General features: G+C 43.6%; 1 protein-coding gene across 4 annotated transcripts in view; it reads right to left on the bottom strand.

Moving 5' to 3' along the window:
- The window catches only part of LOC110504544 (proton-coupled amino acid transporter 1), a 62,839-nt gene that overhangs the window by 27,002 nt on the left and 12,808 nt on the right, over positions 1 to 23,029 (bottom strand). Inside the window, exons 1-7 of one of the 4 annotated variants that reach the window (XM_036969760.1) lie at positions 21,541 to 21,606; positions 19,682 to 19,770; positions 19,155 to 19,244; positions 17,354 to 17,438; positions 11,624 to 11,842; positions 5,435 to 5,533; positions 5,088 to 5,254 (exon numbers count right to left, since the gene is read on the bottom strand). In XM_036969760.1, coding sequence (XP_036825655.1) covers positions 5,088 to 5,254; positions 5,435 to 5,533; positions 11,624 to 11,842; positions 17,354 to 17,438; positions 19,155 to 19,244; positions 19,682 to 19,746 — 725 coding nt within the window. In that variant the 5' untranslated portion in view covers positions 19,747 to 19,770; positions 21,541 to 21,606. Of the gene's footprint in view, positions 1 to 5,087; positions 5,255 to 5,434; positions 5,534 to 11,623; positions 11,843 to 17,353; positions 17,439 to 19,154; positions 19,245 to 19,681; positions 19,771 to 21,140; positions 21,217 to 21,380; positions 21,489 to 21,540; positions 21,607 to 23,029 lie in introns of those variants that run through there. The other 3 variants (XM_036969759.1, XM_036969758.1, XM_036969757.1) reach the window with 3 other exon arrangements.

Genomic DNA, 23,029 nt, shown 5'->3' with positions numbered 1-23,029 from the left:
CAGCTCAGACAAGCAGGGTACTGATACTCCAGCTCAGACAAACAGGGTACTGATACTACAGCTCAGACAAACAGGGTACTGATACTACAGCTCAGACAAACAGGGTACTGATACTCCAGCTCAGACAAACAGGGTACTGATACTCCAGCTCAGACAAACAGGGTACTGATACTCCAGCTCAGACAAACAGGGTACTGATACTCCAGCTCAGACAAACAGGGTACTGATACTCCAGCTCAGACAAACAGGGTACTGATACTCCAGCTCAGACAAACAGGGTACTGATACTACAGCTCAGACAAACAGGGTACTGATACTCCAGCTCAGACAAACATTCAGATGTATGTACGGAACTGCCTGTTGTTGTTTTCCATCGTGACAAAGTTAAAGAGCGTCTCCTATCAGTCTATAGATAGTCAGAACAGAAGGTATCCAGGTTTAGATGTCCAGGTGGATGAAACAGAGTGACCTATTGGCACAGCTTCCTGTCATTTGAGCCAGGTGGTTAGGGGTGTGTGTGTGTGTGTGTAGATTTGTGTGTGTGTGTTTATTTATAGGTGTGTGTGTGCGTGGCCACTATCCGATCCTGCGATGCCGGCCCTACTGACAGCTGAGAGCAGCTCCGAGAGCACAGTGGACTTGGTCGTGAGCCACGCCTCCTCACAGCTTCACTGGTCAACTCTCTTTCATGCTGCCTCCCTCTGACCTGTTCAATCTGTTCCTTCAATATCTACCCGACTGACCTGTTCAATCTGTTCCTTCTATATCTACCTGACTGATCTGTTCCTTCTAGATCTACCTGACTGTTCTGTTCCTTCTAGATCTACCTGACTGATCTGTTCCTTCTAGGTCTACCTGACTGATTACTTTGATTAAGGCACGATTGAGCAAAGAATCAGTCGGCTTTACTGCCTTAAATTGAATTCTCCCTGGCTCATGATGTCTGCTTCATGGTGTCTTGTAACCTGCCACCATGAATGAACGTGACTGCTGCATCTCCCAGTCATTGTGTCAGTGTCTCCATAGAGACAGATACAGGCGTGGTATTTACAGAACACCTCCCAGTCATTGTGTCAGTGTCTCCATAGAGACAGATACAGGAGTGGTATGTACAGAACACCTCCCAGTCATTGTGTCAGTGTCTCCATAGAGACAGATACAGGAGTGGTTTTACAGAACACCTCCCAGTCATTGTGTCAGTGTCTCCATAGAGACAGATACAGGCGTGGTATTTACAGAACACCTCCCAGTCATTGTGTCAGTGTCTCCATAGAGACAGATACAGGAGTGGTTTTACAGAACACCTCCCAGTCATTGTGTCAGTGTCTCCATAGAGACAGATACAGGAGTGGTATTTACAGAACACCTCCCAGTCATTGTGTCAGTGTCTCCATAGAGACACATACAGGCGTGGTATTTACAGAACACCTCCCAGTCATTGTGTCAGTGTCTCCATAGAGACAGATACAGGAGTGGTATTTACAGAACACCTCCCAGTCATTGTGTCAGTGTCTCCATAGAGACAGATACAGGCGTGGTATTTACAGAACACCTCCCAGTCATTGTGTCAGTGTCTCCATAGAGACAGATACAGGCGTGGTATTTACAGAACACCTCCCAGTCATTGTGTCAGTGTCTCCATAGAGACAGATACAGGAGTGGTTTTACAGAACACCTCCCAGTCATTGTGTCAGTGTCTCCATAGAGACACATACAGGCGTGGTATTTACAGAACACCTCCCAGTCATTGTGTCAGTGTCTCCATAGAGACAGATACAGGAGTGGTATTTACAGAACACCTCCCAGTCATTGTGTCAGTGTCTCCATAGAGACAGATACAGGAGTGGTATTTACAGAACACCTCCCAGTCATTGTGTCAGTGTCTCCATAGAGACAGATACAGGAGTGGTATTTACAGAACATCAAATCAAATTGTATTTGTGGTTAGCATGGTTAGCAGATGTTAATGCAAGTGTAGCGAAATGCTTGTGCTTCTAGTTCCGACAATGCAGTAATAACCAACCAACGAGTAATCTAACCTAACAATTTCACAACTACTACCTTATACACAAGTGTAAAGGAATGAATAATATGTACATAAAGATATATGAATGAGTGATGGGACAGAACGGCATAGGCAAGATGCAGTAGATGGTATAGAGTACAGTATATACATATGAGATGAGTAATGTAAACATTATATAAAGTGGCATTGTTTAAAGTGGCTAGTGATGCATGTTTTACATCAATTTCCATTATTAAAGTGGTTGGAGTTGAGTCAGTGTGTTGGCTGCAGCCACTCAATGTTAGTGTTGGCTGTTTAACAGTCTGATGGTCTTGAGATAGAAGCTGTTTTTCAGTCTCTCGGGCCCTGCTTTGATGCACCTGTACTGACCTCGCCTTCTGGATGATAGTGGGGTGAACAGGTAGTGGCTCGGGTGGTTGTTGTCCTTGATGATCTTTATGGCCTTCCTGTGACATCGGGTGGTGTAGGTGTCCTGGAGGGCAGGTAGTTTGCCCCCGGTGATGCGTTGTGCAGACCTCACTACCCTCTGGAGAGCCTTACGGTTGTGGGCGGAGCAGTTGCCGTACCAGGCGGTGATACAGCCCGCCAGGATACTCTCGATTGTGCATCTGTAAAAGTTTGTGAGTGCTTTTGGTGACACGCCGAATTTCTTCAGCCTCCTGAGGTTGAAGAGGCGCTACTGCGCCTTCTTCACGACGCTGTCTGTGTGGGTGGACCAATTCAGTTTGTCCGTGATGTGTATGCCGAGGAACTTAAAACTTACTACCCTCTCCACTACTGTCCCGTCGATGTGGATAGGGGGGTGTTCCCTCTGCTGTTTCCTGAAGTCCACGATCATCTCCTTTGTTTTGTTGACGATGAGTGCGAGGTTATTTTCCTGACATCACACTCTGAGGGCCCTCACCTCCTCCCTGTAGGCAGTCTCTTTGTTGTTGGTAATCAAACCTACCACTGTAGTGTCGTCCGCAAACTTGATTATTGAGTTGGAGGCGTGCATGGCCACCCAGTCATGGGTGAACAGGGAGTACAGGAGAGGGCTCAGAACACACCCTTTTGGGGCCCCAGTGTTGAGGATCAGCGGGGTGGAGATGTTGTTACCTACCCTCACCACCTGGGGGTGGCCCGTCAGTCCGCACAGGGCGGGGTCGAGACCCAGGGTCGAGTTTGGAGGGTACTATGGAGTTAAATGCTGAGCTGTAGTCGATGAACAGCATTCTCACATAGCTATTCCTCTTGTCCAGATGGGTTAGGGCAATGTGCAGTGTGGTTGCGATTGCATCGTCTGTGGACCTATTGGGGTGGTAAGCACATTGGAGTGGGTCTAGGGTGTCAGGTAGGGTGGAGGTGATATGGTCCTTGACTAGTCACTCAAAGCACTTCATGATGACGGAAGTGAGTGCTATGATAGTCATTTAGCTCAGTTACCTTAGCTTTCTTGGGAACAGGAACAATGGTGGCCCTCTTGAAGCATGTGGGGACAGCAGACTGGGATAAGTATTGATTGAATATGTCTGTAAACACACCAGCCAGCTGGTCTGCGCCTGCTCTGAGGACGCGGCTGGGGATGCCGTCTGGGCCTGCAGCCTTGCGAGGGTTAACATGTTTAAATGTTTTACTCACGTTGGCTGCAGTGAAGGAGAGTGCGCAGGTTTTGGTAGCGGGCCGTGTCAGTGGCACTGTATTGTCCTCAAAGCGAGCAAAGAAGTTGTTTAGTCTGTCTGGGAGCAAGACATCCTGGTCCGCGACAGGGCTGGTTTTCTTTTTGTAGTCAGTGATTGACTGCAGACCCTGCCACATACCTCTTGTATCAGAGTCGTTGAATTGCGACTATACTTTGTCTCTTATAGCCACAGTAAAGAGAGAGAGGATCATATTTAGGGCCACAGTAAAGAGAGGGAGAGAGAGAGAGGATCCTATTTTGGGCCACAGTAAAGAGAGAGAGAGGATAATATTTTGGTCAAATCTTCAAGACGATGCACACTTCGGGCAATCCAAAAATGACCAAAAGCCTTTCGATGAAAATAATTATGACCAGTGTTAAAAAATACAGCTGCTTTGTGATTCTATACAGCACCATCTCTTCAGTATCTATGTGATTCTATACAGCACCATCTCTTCAGTATCTATGTGATTCTATACAGCACCATCTCTTCAGTATCTGTGTGATTCTATACAGCACCATCTCTTCAGTATCTGTGATTCTATACAGCACCATCTCTTCAGTATCTGTGATTCTATACAGCACCATCTCTTCAGTATCTATGTGATGATTCTATACAGCACCATCTCTTCAGTATCTATGTGATTCTATACAGCACCATCTCTTCAGTATCTATGTGATTCTATACAGCACCATCTCTTCAGTATCTGTGATTCTATACAGCACCATCTCTTCAGTATCTATGTGATGATTCTATACAGCACCATCTCTTCAGCATCTATGTGATTCTATACAGCACCATCTCTTCAGTATCTATGTGATTCTATACAGCACCATCTCTTCAGTATCTATGTGATTCTATACAGCACCATCTCTTCAGTATCTATGTGATTCTATACAGCACCATCTCTTCAGTATCTATGTGATTCTATACAGCACCATCTCTTCAGTATCTATGTGATTCTATACAGCACCATCACTTCAGTATCTATGTGATTCTTTCCAGCACCATCTCTTCAGTATCTATGTGATGATTCTATACAGCACCATCTCTTCAGTATCTATGTGATTCTATACAGCACCATCTCTTCAGTATCTATGTGATTCTTTCCAGCACCATCACTTCAGTATCTATGTGATTCTTTCCAGCACCATCTCTTCAGTATCTATGTGATGATTCTATTCAGCACCATCTCTTCAGTATCTATGTGATGATTCTATACAGCACCATCTCTTCAGTATCTATGTGATTCTATACAGCACCATCTCTTCAGTATCTATGTGATTCTATACAGCACCATATCTTCAGTATCTATGTGATTCTATACAGCACCATCTCTTCAGTATCTATGTGATTCTATACAACACCATCTCTTCAGTATCTATGTAAGAAGAACTCACCAGCAGTTGGGTAAGTTAAGGGTGACACTTCCCCCTATGGCCTCTCCAAAGGTGATGTACCCTATGGTCCCCAAGCTGATATAGAGGAAGGTGACGATGCCCATTCCCAGATATAGAACCATATTGAAACTCTGAGGCTTCTGCATCTTGTTCTCCAGGGGCAGGACCTGAGACGTGGAGAGGAACAGCGTTAGGTGACACTTCACCTTAAGTTGCCATTATACCTATGAAACTACACCTTACTAACTGTAGTGACGTTGTAATACCATAAAATTACGTCAGTATTAACATGGTAAAAATGTTTTTTTTTTTGCGGCATATGTTCAACATGAACAGTAATACGTTACCACTCCTATCCCCTCGAAAGCAAAGATGGCCGTTCCAAAGAAGAGAGGGTAGTCTTTGGCATGACCCACCTTGGGCAGGTTGATATGATTTGGGATGTTCTGGAAATCAAAAACAGAAAAATTGAGTTGAATATCAAATTAAGTCCAGTAAGGTCATTAAATAACAATGCATAGCAGTTAACAGTTAGCAGTTAAGCCATGGAGCAGAGAGAACATTTAGCCATGGAGCAGAGAGAACATTTAGCCATGGAGCAGAGAGAACATTTAGCAGAGAGAACATTTAGCCATGGAGCAGAGAGAACATTTAGCCATGGAGCAGAGAGAACATTTAGCAGAGATAACATTTAGCCATGGAGCAGAGAGAACATTTGGCCATGGAGCAGAGAGAACATTTGGCCATGGAGCAGAGAGAACATTTAGCCATGGAGCAGAGAGAACATTTAGCCATGGAGCAGAGAGAACATTTAGCCATGGAGCAGAGAGAACATTTAGCCATGGAGCAGAGAGAACATTTAGCCATGGAGCAGAGAGAACATTTAGCCATGGAGCAGAGAGAACATTTAGCCATGGAGCATAGAGAGAACATTTAGCCATGGAGCAGAGAGAGAACATTTAGCCACGGAGCAGAGAGAACATTTAGCCATGGAGCAGAGAGAACATTTAGCCATGGAGCAGAGAGAGCATTTAGCCATGAAGCAGAGAGAACATTTAGCAGAGAGAACATTTAGCCATGGAGCAGAGAGAACATTTAGCCATGGAGCAGAGAGAACATTTAGCAGAGAGAACATTTAGCCATGGAGCAGACAGAGAACATTTAGCCATGGAGCAGAGAGAGAACATTTAGCCATGGAGCAGAGAGAGAACATTTAGCCATGGAGCAGAGAGAACATTTAGCCATGGAGCAGAGAGAACATTTAGCCATGGAGCAGAGAGAACATTTAGCCATGAAGCAGAGAGAACATTTAGCAGAGAGAATATTTAGCCATGGAGCAGAGAGAGAACATTTAGCCATGGAGCAGAGAGAGAACATTTAGCCATTTAGCAGAGAGAACATTTAGCCATGGAGCAGAGAGAGAACATTTAGCCATGGAGCAGAGAGAGAACATTTAGCCATGGAGCAGAGAGAGAACATTTAGCCATGGAGCAGAGAGAACATTTAGCCATGGAGCAGAGAGAACATTTAGCCATGGAGCAGAGAGAACAATGTACAGTTTTTAACATGATATCTGATGATCAAATGGGGGCCCCCCAGTCAGTAATTTGACCAGGATTATTTTAAAAGTTGAGATAGCTGGCAGCTAGACTCACTATAAAATGTTAGCTGACATTGGCTAACTGAGTAACTGTCAGTGACTCAGATAAAAAGAGAACAACTGCTGATGTACAACCAAATTTCGAAATTTGCACCTTCGGTATTCTACTATTGTAGCTCTCAACAGTACATGACAGACGACGACAGAGTTCCTAGCTGCCCATCCCTGGTCTAAATTGAATTGTTAGGAATGGATAACATTGTTAAGAATGGTTGTTTTGTTAAGAATGGATAACGTTTTGTTAAGAATGGATAACGTTTTGTTAAGAACGGTTGTTTTGTTAAGAATGGATAACGTTTTGTTAAGAACGGATGTTTTGTTAAGAATGGATAACATTGTTAAGAATGGATAACATTGTTAAGAATGGATGTTTTGTTAAGAATGGATAACATTGTTAAGAATGGATAACATTTTGTTAAGAACGGTTGTTTTGTTAAGAATGGATAACGTTTTGTTAAGAACGGATGTTTTGTTAAGAATGGATAACATTGTTAAGAATGGATAACATTGTTAAGAATGGATGTTTTGTTAAGAATGGATAACATTGTTAAGAATGGATTACATTGTTAAGAATGGATGTTTTGTTAAGAATGGATAACATTGTTAAGAATGGATGTTTTGTTAAGAATGGATAACATTGTTAAGAATGGATGTTTTGTTAAGAATGGATAACATTGTTAAGAATGGATAACATTGTTAAGAATGGATAACATTGTTAAGAATGGATAACATTGTTAAGAATGGATAACATTGTTAAGAATGGATAACATTGTTAAGAATGGATAACATTGTTAAGAATGGATAACATTGTTAAGAATGGATGTTGTGGAGCTTTGCATCAAGTAAGTTACGTATTTACTGTAATTCAGCGTTTAAGTGCCAACGTCATGAATAAACCAACTAAAGCTGAGACTGAGGGAACGGCCCAGTGTGTTACAGGCTTTTACATTTATTTTTCAAAGTTAGAGGTTATCACGTTAACACATTGGTGTCACCTCGTTAGTCAGAAGGTGTTTTACCTGTGCTGGCCCAGGGGATATTTAAATAGTGTCTGGCCCAGGGGATATTTAAATAGTGTCTGGCCCAGGGGATATTTAAATAGTGTCTGGCCCAGGGGATATTTAAATAGTGTCTGGCCCAGGGGATATTTAAATAGTGTCTGGCCCAGGGGATATTTAAATAGTGTCTGGCCCAAGGGATATTTAAATAGTGTCTGGCCCAGGGGATATTTAAATAGTGTCTGGCCCAGGGGATATTTAAATAGTGTCTGGCCCAGGGGATATTAAAATAGTGTCTGGCCCAGGGGATATTAAAATAGTGTCTGGCCCAGGGGATATTAAAATAGTGTCTGGCCAAGGGGATATTTAAATAGTGTCTGGCCCAGGGGATATTTAAATAGTGTCTGGCCCAGGGGATATTAAAATAGTGTCTGGCCAAGGGGATATTTAAATAGTGTCTGGCCCAGGGGATATTTAAATAGTGTCTGGCCCAGGGGATATTTAAGAGTGGCTGGCCCAGGGGATATTTAAATAGTGTCTGGCCCAGGGGATATTTAAATAGTGTCTGGCCCAGGGGATATTTAAATAGTGTCTGGCCCAGGGGATATTTAAATAGTGTCTGGCCCAGGGGATATTTAAGAGTGTCTGGCCCAGGGGATATTTAAGAGTGTCTGGCCCAGGGGATATTTAAGAGTGTCTGGCCCAGGGGATATTTAAGAGTGTCTGGCCCAGGGGATATTTAAGAGTGGCTGGCCCAGGGGATATTTAAGAGTGGCTGGCCCAGGGGATATTTAAGAGTGGCTGGCCCAGGGGATATTTAAATAGTGTCTGGCCCAGGGGATATTTAAGAGTGTCTGACCCAGGTGATATTTAATAGTGTCTGGCCCAGGTGATATTTAAGAGTGTCTGGCCCAGGTGATATTTAAGAGTGTCTGGCCCAGGGGATATTTAATAGTGGATGGCCCAGGGGATATTTAATATTGTCTGGCCCAGGGGATATTTAAGAGTGTCTGGCCCAAGTGATATTTAAGAGTGGCTGGCCCAGGGGATATTTAAGAGTGTCTAGCCCAGGTGATATTTAAGAGTGGCTGGTCCAGGGGATATTTAAGAGTGTCTGGCCCAGGGGATATTTAAGAGTGTCTGGCCCAGGGGATATTTAATAGTGGCTGGTCCAGGGGATATTTAAGAGTGTCTGGCCCAGGGGATATTTAATAGTGTCTGGCCCAGGGGATATTTAATAGTGTCTGGCCCAGGGGATATTTAATAGTGTCTGGCCCAGGGGATATTTAATAGTTTCTGGCCCAGGGGATATTTAATAGTGTCTGGCCCAGGGGATATTTAATAGTGGCTGGCCCAGGGGATATTTAAGAGTGGCTGGCCCAGGGGATATTTAATAGTGGCTGGTCCAGGGGATATTTAATAGTGGCTGGCCCAGGGGATATTTAATAGTGGATGGCCCAGGGGATATTTAAGAGTGGCTGGCCCAGGGGATATTTAAGAGTGGCTGGCCCAGGGGATATTTAAATAGTGTCTGGCCCAGGGGATATTTAATAGTGTCTGGCCCAGGGGATATTTAATAGTGTCTGGCCCAGGGGATATTTAATAGTGTCTGGCCCAGGGGATATTTAATAGTGTCTGGCCCAGGTGATATTTAATAGTGGCTGGTCCAGGGGATATTTAATAGTGGCTGGCCCAGGGGATATTTAATAGTGGCTGGCCCAGGTGATATTTAATAGTGGCTGGCCCAGGGGATATTTAAGAGTGTCTGGCCCAGGGGATATTTAAGAGTGGCTGGCCCAGGGGATATTTAATAGTGGCTGGCCCAGGGGATATTTAATAGTGGCTGGCCCAGGGGATATTTAATAGTGTCTGGCCCAGGGGATATTTAATAGTGTCTGGCCCAGGTGATATTTAATAGTGTCTGGCCCAGGGGATATTTAATAGTGGCTGGCCCAGGGGATATTTAATAGTGTCTGGCCCAGGGGATATTTAATAGTGTCTGGCCCAGGTGATATTTAATAGTGTCTGGCCCAGGGGATATTTAATAGTGTCTGGCCCAGGGGATATTTAATAGTGTCTGGCCCTGGTGATATTTAATAGTGGCTGGTCCAGGGGATATTTAATAGTGTCTGGCCCAGGGGATATTTAATAGTGTCTGGCCCAGGGGATATTTAATAGTGTCTGGCCCAGGTGATATTTAATAGTGGCTGGTCCAGGGGATATTTAATAGTGGCTGGCCCAGGGGATATTTAATAGTGGCTGGCCCAGGGGATATTTAATAGTGGCTGGCCCAGGGGATATTTAATAGTGTCTGGCCCAGGTGATATTTAATAGTGGCTGGCCCAGGGGATATTTAAGAGTGTCTGGCCCAGGGGATATTTAATAGTGGCTGGTCCAGGGGATATTTAATAGTGGCTGGCCCAGGGGATATTTAATAGTGGCTGGCCCAGGGGATATTTAATAGTGTCTGGCCCAGGTGATATTTAATAGTGTCTGGCCCAGGGGATATTTAATAGTGGCTGGCCCAGTGCTCCAGTTGTCTGGAGAGATGTGGAGGGTTAACACCTTTAGTTGGCTCTCCCTATTTTGATTTCTAACAAACAAAAACTAAATCTGATTGTCCCCTGTTTTGCTCCACTTTGTGGTCTGCTTCCTGTCGAAGTTTGGTGTTGGTTTTAATTGTGTTTGCCTCTTCTTGGGTAAATTTTTAGTGGGTGCTCATGGTGGGTGTCTTTTAGGTCCCAGTTGTTGCAAGTCAACTTTCAGTAGACAACTTAATGAGTGTTTTTCAGAGCCCCTCCTAAAACCCCACCAGTTTCGTTTTGGTTGTTGTTAGTGATTCTTTGTTAGTTCCCCCTTCTGTTTGACAACATTTTGGGGGGGGTTTCTTGCTAGGGAATGTAACACGTGTCATGGGACTGGAGTGTATTCATTAGTGCACACTGTAGCAAACAGTACCAAAATGTTTTGCAACAGAAAACGTTTCGCAATGAAAAGTTGCGTTTCTTATTCGGACAAGTTCATGTTAGTCCCTCCCCCCAGAAGACAGCCCTGCAGTACCTACCATGAAGCAGAAGACAGTCCTGCAGTACCTACCGTGAAGCAGAAGACAGTCCTGCAGTACCTACCATGAAGCAGAAGACAGTCCTGCAGTACCTACCATGAAGCAGAAGACAGTCCTGCAGTACCTACCATGAAGCAGAAGACAGTCTTGCAGTACCTACCGTGAAGCAGAAGACAGTCCTGCAGTACCTACCGTGAAGCAGAAGATGCAGCCCTGCAGCACCTACCGCGAAGCAGAAGATGCAGCCCTGCAGTACCTACCATGAAGCAGAAGACAGTACCTACCATGAAGCAGAAGATGGAGTCCTGCAGTACCTACCATGAAGCAGAAGAGTCCTGCAGTACCTACCCTGAAGCAGAAGATGCAGCCCTGCAGTACCTACCATGAAGCAGAAGACAGTCCTGCAGTACCTACCGTGAAGCAGAAGACAGTACCTACCATGAAGCAGAAGACAGCCCTGCAGTATCTACCGTGAAGCAGAAGACAGTCCTGCAGTACCTACCATGAAGCAGAAGACAGTCCTGCAGTACCTACCGTGAAGCAGAAGACAGTACCTACCATGAAGCAGAAGACAGCCCTGCAGTATCTACCGTGAAGCAGAAGACAGTCCTGCAGTACCTACCATGAAGCAGAAGACAGTCCTGCAGTATCTACCGTGAAGCAGAAGACAGCCCTGCAGTACCTACCATGAAGCAGAAGACAGCCCTGCAGTACCTACCATGAAGCAGAAGACAGCCCTGCAGTATCTACCGTGAAGCAGAAGACAGTCCTGCAGTACCTACCATGAAGCAGAAGACAGCCCTGCAGTACCTACCGTCAAGCAGAAGAAGTAGATGAGGACCAGACTAGTACACATGGCAAGGTTGGCTGCCAGAGAGAGTGGTGCCAGATACTTCAGGTTTGGGGTGAACACCAGGAGTATAATGGCTGGCAGGAAACACAACATGTAGAGACGGGAGTCAAAGCTGGGGACGGTCACAGCCGTCTGGTTTCTGTGGCAGTTCATGGTTGTCCCGTTAGAAGCCTCCACCACCTGAAGGAAGAATGCCAAAGTATAGTGAACACATAGTAGGGTGTCCTTCTGTCACGTCATACCATCCTAAACTGTACTCTGCTGGATCTGGTATTTTCTTCCTATTGCCCTTTCCAGCAAGGTGCAAGCAACCGATGGATAGTGATGGCTTTGGGACGTCTGAACTTTAAATGTTATGAATCATTAGTTATAATAGAGACCTGAGGGGTGCCATAGCCGAGGGACTACACCAGAGGATAATGGTTATCTGTAGGAGGAAGGTATATATGGTGGTTGCAATTAAGCTTGGAATGCACTGAGTTTAGGGAAAGCGATCACATGTGGCAGGCATTGATAAGGGGAGAGAGAGTCATGGATTAGTGATGAAGGGGGTGGAGGTCAGGTCACATTAAGGGGGCAATGTTATTGCCCGTATCACTTAGTTTCCTGCCTAGCAATAAAGATAATGTTTAGCGAGAAGGAGGAGACTTCACCCAAAGTGGGGTACAAATACCACCACTATTTTAAACATGTTTTTGTCGCTTCAACAGTTTGATCCTTTGGGAAGAATAAACTTGGTTTAGGCTTTCACAGTGTCCGTTGAGTTCTTACTCTAATAATTAGAACCTAATGGTTGGCGTTGTCGGCACACACCTTACCGGTTAGGAGATTATCAGTGGTCTTGTATGTCTTCCATTTCCTAATAATTGCTCCCACAGTTGATTTCTTCAAACCAAGCTGCTTACCTATTGCAGATTCAGTCTTCGCAGCCTGGTGCAGGTCTACAATTTTGTTTCTGGTGTCCTTTAACAGCTCTTTGGTCTTGGCCATAGTGGAGTTTGGAGTGTGACTGTTTGAGGTTGTGGACAGGTGTCTTTTATACTGATAACAAGTTCAAACAGGTGCCATTAATACAGGTAACGAGTGGAGGATAGAGGAGAAGAAGTTACAGGTCTGTGAGAGCCAGAAATCTTGCTTGTTTGTAGGTGACCAAATACTTATTTTCCACCATAATTTGCAAATAAATTCATAAAAAATCCTACAATGTGATTTTCTGGATTTTTTTTCTCTCATTTTGTCTGTCATAGTTGAAGTGTACCTATGATGAAAATTACAGGCCTCTCTCATCTTTTTAAGTGGGAGAACTTGCACAATTGGTAGCTGACTAAATACTTTTTTGCCCCACTGCATGAGATCACGTCTTACACAACTTTTTAATAGATACCAGGATCAAATATCGCGGATTCCTTATGGTGAGAAATTGGCTAAATTTGCCACAGGAAAAGGCATATTGGGTTGAAGGATCTAGTCGAAATACCAGAGGGATGGGTTCTAAAGAGGAAACCCACTGACATTATCTGACCAAACACTCCTCGCAAACTCAGAAAACCTTGGAAGGTTTTTAATCTCATGAGACATTCTGTCATTTTATTACAAATAGATTTACATTTCATGTTGTCTTACTCTGAAATAAATTTCTAGAATGGACGAAAAGGTGGAGGGGGGTCACGAGGAATTAGCATAAGGGTACCACACCTAAAATGAACGTAACATTTTTTTTTTGTTCATGAACATGGTAGTGTGGTGGTCATGCAGAATCATGGGGGAAAGAGACCAGTGAATCGTTGGACTAATGGCGAGAATAAGTCACCGTGTCTAAATAAAAAATAGACAAAAGGATGGGGTGGATTAAAAACATGATTGGGGTAATGGACCGTGGATTTACCTTTATCTTCTTTGGTTTATAATTAATACTTCTGTAGCATAGTGAACGCTAACGAAATGTACACTTTCGTTTTCCAGAAGAGGAGGCGGTTTCATTATCTCTCGTTGGAATGTTCCCAGAGACTGCGGTGTTGGGGAGAGCAGTTAGTGATATTCAGCCGTTTTAAGTGTAAAAAGGTTCTGAATTAGAAACGGAGTTCCCAGATAAGGCCTGTTCATGTGTGTTTTTCACACACACACACACACACACACACACACACACACACACACACACACACACATTACCGGTTATGAGTATGCGTTAGTGGTGTTGATACTGTGGGATTTATTTTGTGTGGGGTCTTATCAACTTGGTTTTAATTTGGGTATGCAATTACTTTACTTTATATGAGATACCATTATTTCCATATGGAGTTATCAAGAGTTGTAATTCTGAGTTGATTGGTTATTCGAATTTGTTTATTTTTGATGGAAAATGTTTTTGAATCACGATGTGAATCATGTGTTCGAAGGGGAAATAGTTCCCAGGGGCCCTGGTCTTTGGGTAAAATACACAAACTTATTTTGTTCAGTCTGCATATAGAAGGAAAACTATATGTTAATAATGGGTTGACAGTTACTCCAAATGGACTGTGAATGTGTGAATTGATGATTTCATTTTTTTGTGTCTTTGTATCGATACAAATTACACCAGATTGGGTCTACTGTAATGTTGGGTTAGGGTGAATTGATGATTTCGTTAGGGTGAATTGATGATTTCGTTAGGGTGAATTGATGATTTCGTTAGGGTGAATTGATGATTTCGGTAGGGTGAATTGATGATTTCGTTAGGGTGAATTGATGATTTCGGTAGGGTGAATTGATATTGATGATTTCGTTAGGGTGAATTGATGATTTCGGTAGGGTGAATTGATGATGATTTCGGTAGGGTGAATTGATGATTTCGTTAGGGTGAATTGATGATTTCGTTAGGGTGAATTGATGATTTCGGTAGGGTGAATTGATGATTTCGTTAGGGTGAATTGATGATTTCGGTAGGGTGAATTGATGATTTCGGTAGGGTGAATTGATGATTTCGGTAGGGTGAATTGATGATTTCGTTAGGGTGAATTGATGATTTCGGTAGGGTGAATTGATGATTTCGGTAGGGTGAATTGATGATTTCGGTAGGGTGAATTGATGATTTCGGTAGGGTGAATTGATGATTTCGGTAGGGTGAATTGATGATTTCGGTAGGGTGAATTGATGATTTCGGTAGGGTGAATTGATGATTTCGGTAGGGTGAATTGATGATTTCGTTAGGGTGAATTGATGATTTCGTTAGGGTGAATTGATGATTTCGTTAGGGTGAATTGATGATTTCGTTAGGGTGAATTGATGATTTCGTTAGGGTGCTAATTCTCTGATCTGGTAACTCTTCAGAGTGGTCAGCAGTAGAATAAGGAAGTATGAACTAACTTTGACAATGGTTGTTTCTACAGTAAAAGTATGTTGTTATGCTCTTTGACATTTGTCGTAGAGATAATGTTATTTAAGAAAATTGGGAATGTAATAATTTGTCATACAGTTCAATGCTTGTCTGGATTTCTTGAATCCGAAATTAATTGAACTAAACTGTTTTTCCTGATCTGTCCTCTTGAGGGTTATCATGGAAGGTGATGTTCGATCGTGTCTTAATGCATGTAGGAATAATTTGACCACAAACAGTGTGTGTGAAACTCAAAACCCTCCCTAACCGGCTGAAGAAAGAGCGACGAAGGTGTTCAATGTGACAGTGACTTAACACTCCAATCTGAGTCCGAGCCATTAACCTGGGTACGTACGGGCAGCAGGAGTGTGCCATGAGTCCGGAGACCGCACATATGGAGTGAGCATGGAGAGAGATTACATGCAAACTTCTATCATGCTCCTGGTGTACTGCTGAGAGAAATGGACCAGACAGAATGGTGGTAGCGGCTCAGGTGAGAGGCATGTGTATGTGGGGAAAACGTATTCCTTTATATTGAAATCGGGACATTACCAAGGGCCATCAAAAGTGACAGACAAGAGTTACATATGTGCTGTTGCGAAGGAGGAAATGCCCGGGAGGAGAGGGGGTGGGATTGAGGAAGGCCTACACACTGCGAACAATTTAGACAAAGAATACATTGGAGATAGCGATCTTTCATTACCATGCCTCTCACAACAGGAAAACAGGGACAAAAGGGGGGTTGTAATGAGAATAGTCATTACCGGCAATAAAGAGTTCCCATTTATAAATGTACATTCTAACCGTGATGATGTGTGCCAGGTTGAGAAGCTCAAACTCACATGATAAGACTCAAAGTAAAACACTTAAAGAACTGTCATTCTAAATTTGAGTTGGATCATTTATAAAATGTTTTAGTTATGATTCAGCTACAGCGAGAGAGAGTTGCTCTCAAACTGTGAGGGGTGGGTGCACTGCCCAAATGTATTATGCCTAGGGAGGGCTCTAGAAACCTTATCTTTAAGTGTCCTTAGACAGGGAGGTTATTAGAGAACTCACTGGATGATAGCTAGGTTCAAACATCATTTTTTTGTAATTTTTTTTTTACCATGTCATCAGAATTTTAATGTTAAATCGCAACAATACATATAGATTGCTGGAGGATACGGTACAATGAATTGCATACAAGGCTCATAGTCTGTGTCTTGCGTTATTAACATGGAAGCAGCCGGGCATCAAGCTGATTCTAAATTTGGGTAAAACAAAATGCATGGTATTTTCAAATGCCAGGCATGTTACAAATCATGTCATTGCTACATTGGCTGGACATACTATAGAGCAAGTTAAAGTGTACAAATATTTGGGTGTGTGGGTTGATGATGAGCTGAGCTTCATTGTGCATGTAGAGAACTTGATAAGGAAGCTCAAGCTGAAAATAGGATTTTATTACCGGCATAAGGCTGGTTTTGCTTTTAAGGCCAGGAAGGAGCTGGTACGATGTACATTACTGTCGGTTTTAGATTGTAGTGATGTTATATATATATGCAGGCCTCAGCCACTACCCTGAGAGCACTTGATTCAGTATATCATGCAGCCCTCAGATTCATTACAAATCAGAAACGTCTAACACATCATTGTGATCCCTACAGCGCTGTTGGCTGGTCGTCATTGACCTTGCGTAGGCTTAAACACTGGTATACACTGATTTTTAAGGCCATATTGGGTAAAATGCCATTTTATCTCTGTTCTTTTTTTAGTCAGGTCAGTAAATAAATATCAATTACGGTCCCATTCTGATTTGCTTCTAACAGTACCAAAAATTAGGACAGGTCATGGTAGAAATAGTTTTAGATACTCAGCTCTGTGGTCCTGGAATTCTCTCCTGAACATTTTAAAATGTGATGATCTAGTTTCATTGGTGGAGTTTAAACACTTGATCGATGTATATATCATAGAAGAGTGTAATTGTTTTTAGGCCAGCTGTTTTTAGTCAAGATGTTTGTGTTTTTAATTGTAATATGTATCTGTTGTACTGTATGTGTGTTGATAGTTTTGTTTAATGTTGTGTTCGTGTATGTAAGTTGTTTTGTCTGAAACGTTGTTCCCTGTGCTGCTATTGGACCAGGTCTCTCTTGGAAAAGAGATTATCTCAATGAGAAAAAACCTGTATAAATAAAAGGTAAAATATATATATTTTTTAAAATAACATCCAAACTGCTGGTATCTTGTTGACTCCAGTGATGATAACATCCAAACTGCTGGTACTGCTCAGGAAGAAGGAAACACCACCACCTGGTGGTGTGAAACAGTACTAGTCAACTTGATGACATGTCCCCTACCTGTTTGACGTTGTCACTGAGGAAGACGAAGTAGACACAGCAGAAACCCAGCTGGGTGATGATCAGAAACACGTTTACTATCCGCCTGAAGGAAAACAGGGACAAGGACACAAATAAACATTGTTTCTAAACATTAGAGGGGACTGAAAACACCAGATATTAAACCAAACACTTACTGAATAAGGTGAAAACACAAGCCATAATATAGAAGACTAGAGGGAGTTTAACTTGTTATTACAGAATACATTTAATGTGATTCATAACCTTCCTGTAGACACATTCTACAGTAACTACTGTAGACATTCTACTGTAGACTCATTCTACAGTAACTACTGTAGACACACTACTGTAGACACATTATACTGTAACCACTGTAGACACATTCTACTGTAACCACTGTAGACACATTCTACTGTAGACACATTCTACTGTAACTACAGTAGTAACTACTGTAGACACATTCTACTGTAGACACATTCTACAGTAACTACTGTAGACATTCTACTGTAGACTCATTCTACAGTAACTACTGTAGACACATTCTACTGTAGACACATTCTACTGTAACTACTGTAGACACATTCTACTGTAACCACTAGACACATTCTACTGTAACCACTGTAGACACACTACTGTAGACATTCTACTGTAACTATAGTAGTAACTACTTTAGACACATTCTACTGTAACTACAGTAGTAACTACTGTAGACACATTCTACTGTAGACACATTCTACAGTAACTACTGTAGACACATTCTACTGTAACTACAGTAGTAACTAATGTAGACACATTCTACTGTAGACACATTCTACAGTAACTACTGTAGACACATTCTACTGTAACTACTGTAGTAACTACTGTAGACACATTCTACAGTAACTACTGTAGACACATTCTACAGTAACTACTGTATACACATTCTACAGTAACTACTGTAGACACATTCTACTGTAACTACAGTAGTAACTACTGTAGACAAGTTCCACTGTAGACACATTCTACTGTAACTACTGTAGACACATTCTACTGTAACTACTGTAGACACATTCTACTGTAACTATAGTAGTAACTACTGTAGACACATTCTACTGTAACTATAGTAGTAACTACTGTAGACACGTTCTACTGTAACTACTGTAGACACATTCTACTGTAACTACTGTAGACACATTCTACTGTAACTACTGTAGACACATTCTACTGTAACTATAGTAGTAACTACTGTAGACATATTCTACTGTAACTATAGTAGTAACTACTGTAGACATTCTACTGTAACTACTGTAGACATTCTACTGTAACTACTGTAGACATTCTACTGTAACTATAGTAGTAACTACTGTAGACACATTCTACTGTAACTATAGTAGTAACTACTGTAGACATTCTACTGTAACTACTGTAGACATTCTACTGTAACTACTGTAGACACATTCTACTGTAACTATAGTAGTAACTACTGTAGACACATTCTACTGTAACTATAGTAGTAACTACTGTAGACATTCTACTGTAACTACTGTAGACATTCTACTGTAACTACTGTAGACATTCTACTGTAACTATAGTAGTAACTACTGTAGACACATTCTACTGTAACTATAGTAGTAACTACTGTAGACATTCTACTGTAACTACTGTAGACATTCTACTGTAACTACTGTAGACATTCTACTGTAACTACTGTAGACATTCTACTGTAACTACAGTAGTAACTACTGTAGACACATTCTACTGTAACTATAGTAGTAACTACTGTAGAGACGTTCCACTGTAGACATATTCTACATATATTTACCTCCCCCATATTGAGTGCCTTCTCAGCCACGAGACATTCTCCATACCATACTGCACAGCATCACCGTAGTCCAGAAAGGGCTTGTTCAACCTAGAACAGAGGGAACATCACTCAGGGCCCAGATTCAGATCTGGGATCAGGACTACCCTTGTCCATGTAACCTTATTCATTTTGGTCTGAATGGAAAAACTGAGTATGGGCCCAGATGTGTTTTGCCCCACTGTATTTTTGTTCAGTATAGCTGTACAACAGTATCCACAACAATTGGATCTGTTTACGGGTCTCCAGAGTGGCACAGCGGTCTCAGGCACTGTGATTGAGGCGTCACTACAGACACCCTGGTTCAAATCCAGACTGTATCACAACCGGCCGTGATTGGGAGTCCGGGTTTGGCCGGGGTAGGCTGTCAATTTAAATAAGAATTTGTTCTTAACTGACTTGCCTAGTTAAATAAAATAAAAATATGTATAATTATGGAACAACTGAGAAGTGCTTCGGACAAATGGTGTGAGAAAGGCTCCACTTACTTTGCACTGAGGTGGTGGGAACATTTTGCAAGCAGATTCATACAGTGGACTGCTATTATCCCCATGGCAAACAGACTCAGAGGTCCTAACTGGAAAGGAAGGGAGAAGACTGTCATTAGGTATAGTCACAGTGGGATTCCGTCATTAGGTATAGTCACAGTGGGATTCCGTCATTAGGTATAGTCACAGTGGGATTCCGTCATTAGTTATAGTCACAGTGGGATTCCGTCATTAGGTATAGTCACAGTGGGATTCCGTCATTAGGTGTAGTCACATTGGGATTCCGTCATTAGGTATAGTCACAGTGGGATTCCGTCATTAGGTATAGTCACAGTGGGATTCCGTCATTAGGTATAGTCACAGTGGGATTCCGTCATTAGGTATAGTCACAGTGGGATTCCGTCATTAGGTGTAGTCACAGTGGGATTCCGTCATTAGGTATAGTCACAGTGGGATTCCGTCATTAGGTATAGTCACAGTGGGATTCCGTCATTAGGTATAGTCACAGTGGGATTCCGTCATTAGGTATAGTCACAGTGGGATTCCGTCATTAGTTATAGTCACAGTGGGATTCCGTCATTAGGTATAGTCACAGTGGGATTCCGTCATTAGGTATAGTCACAGTGGGATTCCGTCATTAGGTATAGTCACAGTGGGATTCCGTCATTAGTTATAGTCACAGTGGGATTCCGTCATTAGGTATAGTCACATTGGGATTCCGTCATTAGTTATAGTCACAGTGGGATTCCGTCATTAGGTATAGTCACAGTGGGATTCCGTCATTAGGTATAGTCACAGTGGGATTCCGTCATTAGGTATAGTCACAGTGGGATTCCGTCATTAGGTATAGTCACAGTGGGATTCCGTCATTAGGTATAGTCACAGTGGGATTCCGTCATTAGGTATAGTCACAGTGGGATTCCGTCATTAGCTATAGTCACAGTGGGATTCCGTCATTAGGTATAGTCACAGTGGGATTCCGTCATTAGTTATAGTCACAGTGGGATTCCGTCATTAGGTATAGTCACAGTGGGATTCCGTCATTAGGTATAGTCACAGTGGGATTCCGTCATTAGTTATAGTCACAGTGGGATTCCGTCATTAGGTATAGTCACAGTGAGATTCCGTCATTAGGTATAGTCACTAAGGTTGCAAAATTCAGGGAACTTTCAATATAATCCCTTGTTTTCCCGAAATTCCAGTTGGAAGTTTCAAGAATCAGGAGAGAATAAGCAGAGAATCCGGAATCATCCAACCAGGATTTCTGGAAAACAAGGGAATATATTGAAAGTTCCAGGAATTTTTACAACCCTAATAGTCCCCATTAGGATTGTGTCATTCCCTCACACTGCACTTGCAGAATAAATGTATTAGCCATGGACATCTACTAAGGAGCTCTAGAATAGATCAAAGTAAAATGGTGGTAGAACGATGTCCCTCTTCTAACCCTAACCCTTACCACAAGGCCTGCGTTCCTGACAGCCAGAGGTAGACCTAGCAGCCCTGTACCGATGTCCCTCTTCTAACCCTAACCCTTACCACAAGGCCTGCGTTCCTGACAGCCAGAGGTACACCTAGCAGCCCTGTAACGATGTCCCTCTTCTAACCCTAACCCTTACCACAAGGCCTGCGTTCCTGACAGCCAGAGGTAGACCTAGCAGCCCTGTACCGATGTCCCTCTTCTAATCCTAACCCTTACCACAAGGCCTGCGTTCCTGACAGCCAGAGGTAGACCTAGCAGCCCCGTACCGATGTCCCTCTTCTAACCCTAACCCTTACCACAAGGCCTGCGTTCCTGACAGCCAGAGGTAGACCTAGCAGCCCCGTACCGATGTCCCTCTTCTAACCCTAACCCTTACCACAAGGCCTGCGTTCCTGACAGCCAGAGGTAGACCTAGCAGCCCTGTACCGATGTTCCCCTTCTAACCCTAACCCTAACCACAAGGCCTGCGTTCCTGACAGCCAGAGGTAGACCTAGCAGCCCTGTACCGATGTTCCCCTTCTAACCCTAACCCTAACCACAAGGCCTGCGTTCCTGACAGCCAGAGGTAGACCTAGCAGCCCTGTACCGATGTCCCTCTTCTAACCCTAACCCTTACCACAAGGCCTGCGTTCCTGACAGCCAGAGGTAGACCTAGCAGCCCTGTACCGATGTCCCTCTTCTAACCCTAACCACAAGGCCTGCGTTCCTGACAGACAGAGGTAGACCTAGCAGCCCTGTACCGATGTCCCTCTTCTAATCCTAACCCTTACCACAAGGCCTGCGTTCCTGACAGCCAGAGGTAGACCTAGCAGCCCTGTACCGATGTTCCCCTTCTAACCCTAACCCTAACCACAAGGCCTGCGTTCCTGACAGCCAGAGGTAGACCTAGCAGCCCTGTACCGATGTCCCTCTTCTAACCCTAACCCTTACCACAAGGCCTGCGTTCCTGACAGCCAGAGGTAGACCTAGCAGCCCTGTACCGATGTCCCTCTTCTAACCCTAACCCTTACCACAAGGCCTGCGTTCCTGACAGCCAGAGGTAGACCTAGCAGCCCTGTACCGATGTCCCTCTTCTAACCCTAACCCTTACCACAAGGCCTGCGTTCCTGACAGCCAGAGGTAGACCTAGCAGCCCTGTACCGATGTCCCTCTTCTAATCCTAACCCTTACCACAAGGCCTGCGTTCCTGACAGCCAGAGGTAGACCTAGCAGCCCCGTACCGATGTCCCTCTTCTAACCCTAACCCTTACCACAAGGCCTGCGTTCCTGACAGCCAGAGGTAGACCTAGCAGCCCCGTACCGATGTCCCTCTTCTAACCCTAACCCTTACCACAAGGCCTGCGTTCCTGACAGCCAGAGGTAGACCTAGCAGCCCTGTACCGATGTTCCCCTTCTAACCCTAACCCTAACCACAAGGACTGCGTTCCTGACAGCCAGAGGTAGACCTAGCAGCCCTGTACCGATGTTCCCCTTCTAACCCTAACCCTAACCACAAGGCCTGCGTTCCTGACAGCCAGAGGTAGACCTAGCAGCCCTGTACCGATGTCCCTCTTCTAACCCTAACCCTTACCACAAGGCCTGCGTTCCTGACAGCCAGAGGTAGACCTAGCAGCCCTGTACCGATGTCCCTCTTCTAACCCTAACCCTTACCACAAGGCCTGCGTTCCTGACAGCCAGAGGTAGACCTAGCAGCCCCGTACCGATGTCCCTCTTCTAACCCTAACCCTTACCACAAGGCCTGCGTTCCTGACAGCCAGAGGTAGACCTAGCAGCCCCGTACCGATGTCCCTCTTCTAACCCTAACCCTTACCACAAGGCCTGCGTTCCTGACAGCCAGAGGTAGACCTAGCAGCCCTGTACCGATG

Source organism: Oncorhynchus mykiss, chromosome 31 (assembly GCF_013265735.2).
Source record: "Oncorhynchus mykiss isolate Arlee chromosome 31, USDA_OmykA_1.1, whole genome shotgun sequence".
In the NCBI taxonomy this organism is placed as follows: Eukaryota; Metazoa; Chordata; class Actinopteri; order Salmoniformes; family Salmonidae; genus Oncorhynchus; species Oncorhynchus mykiss.
Note: the sequence above shows the minus strand (reverse complement) of the source record. Positions and strands in the feature narration are given on the sequence as shown.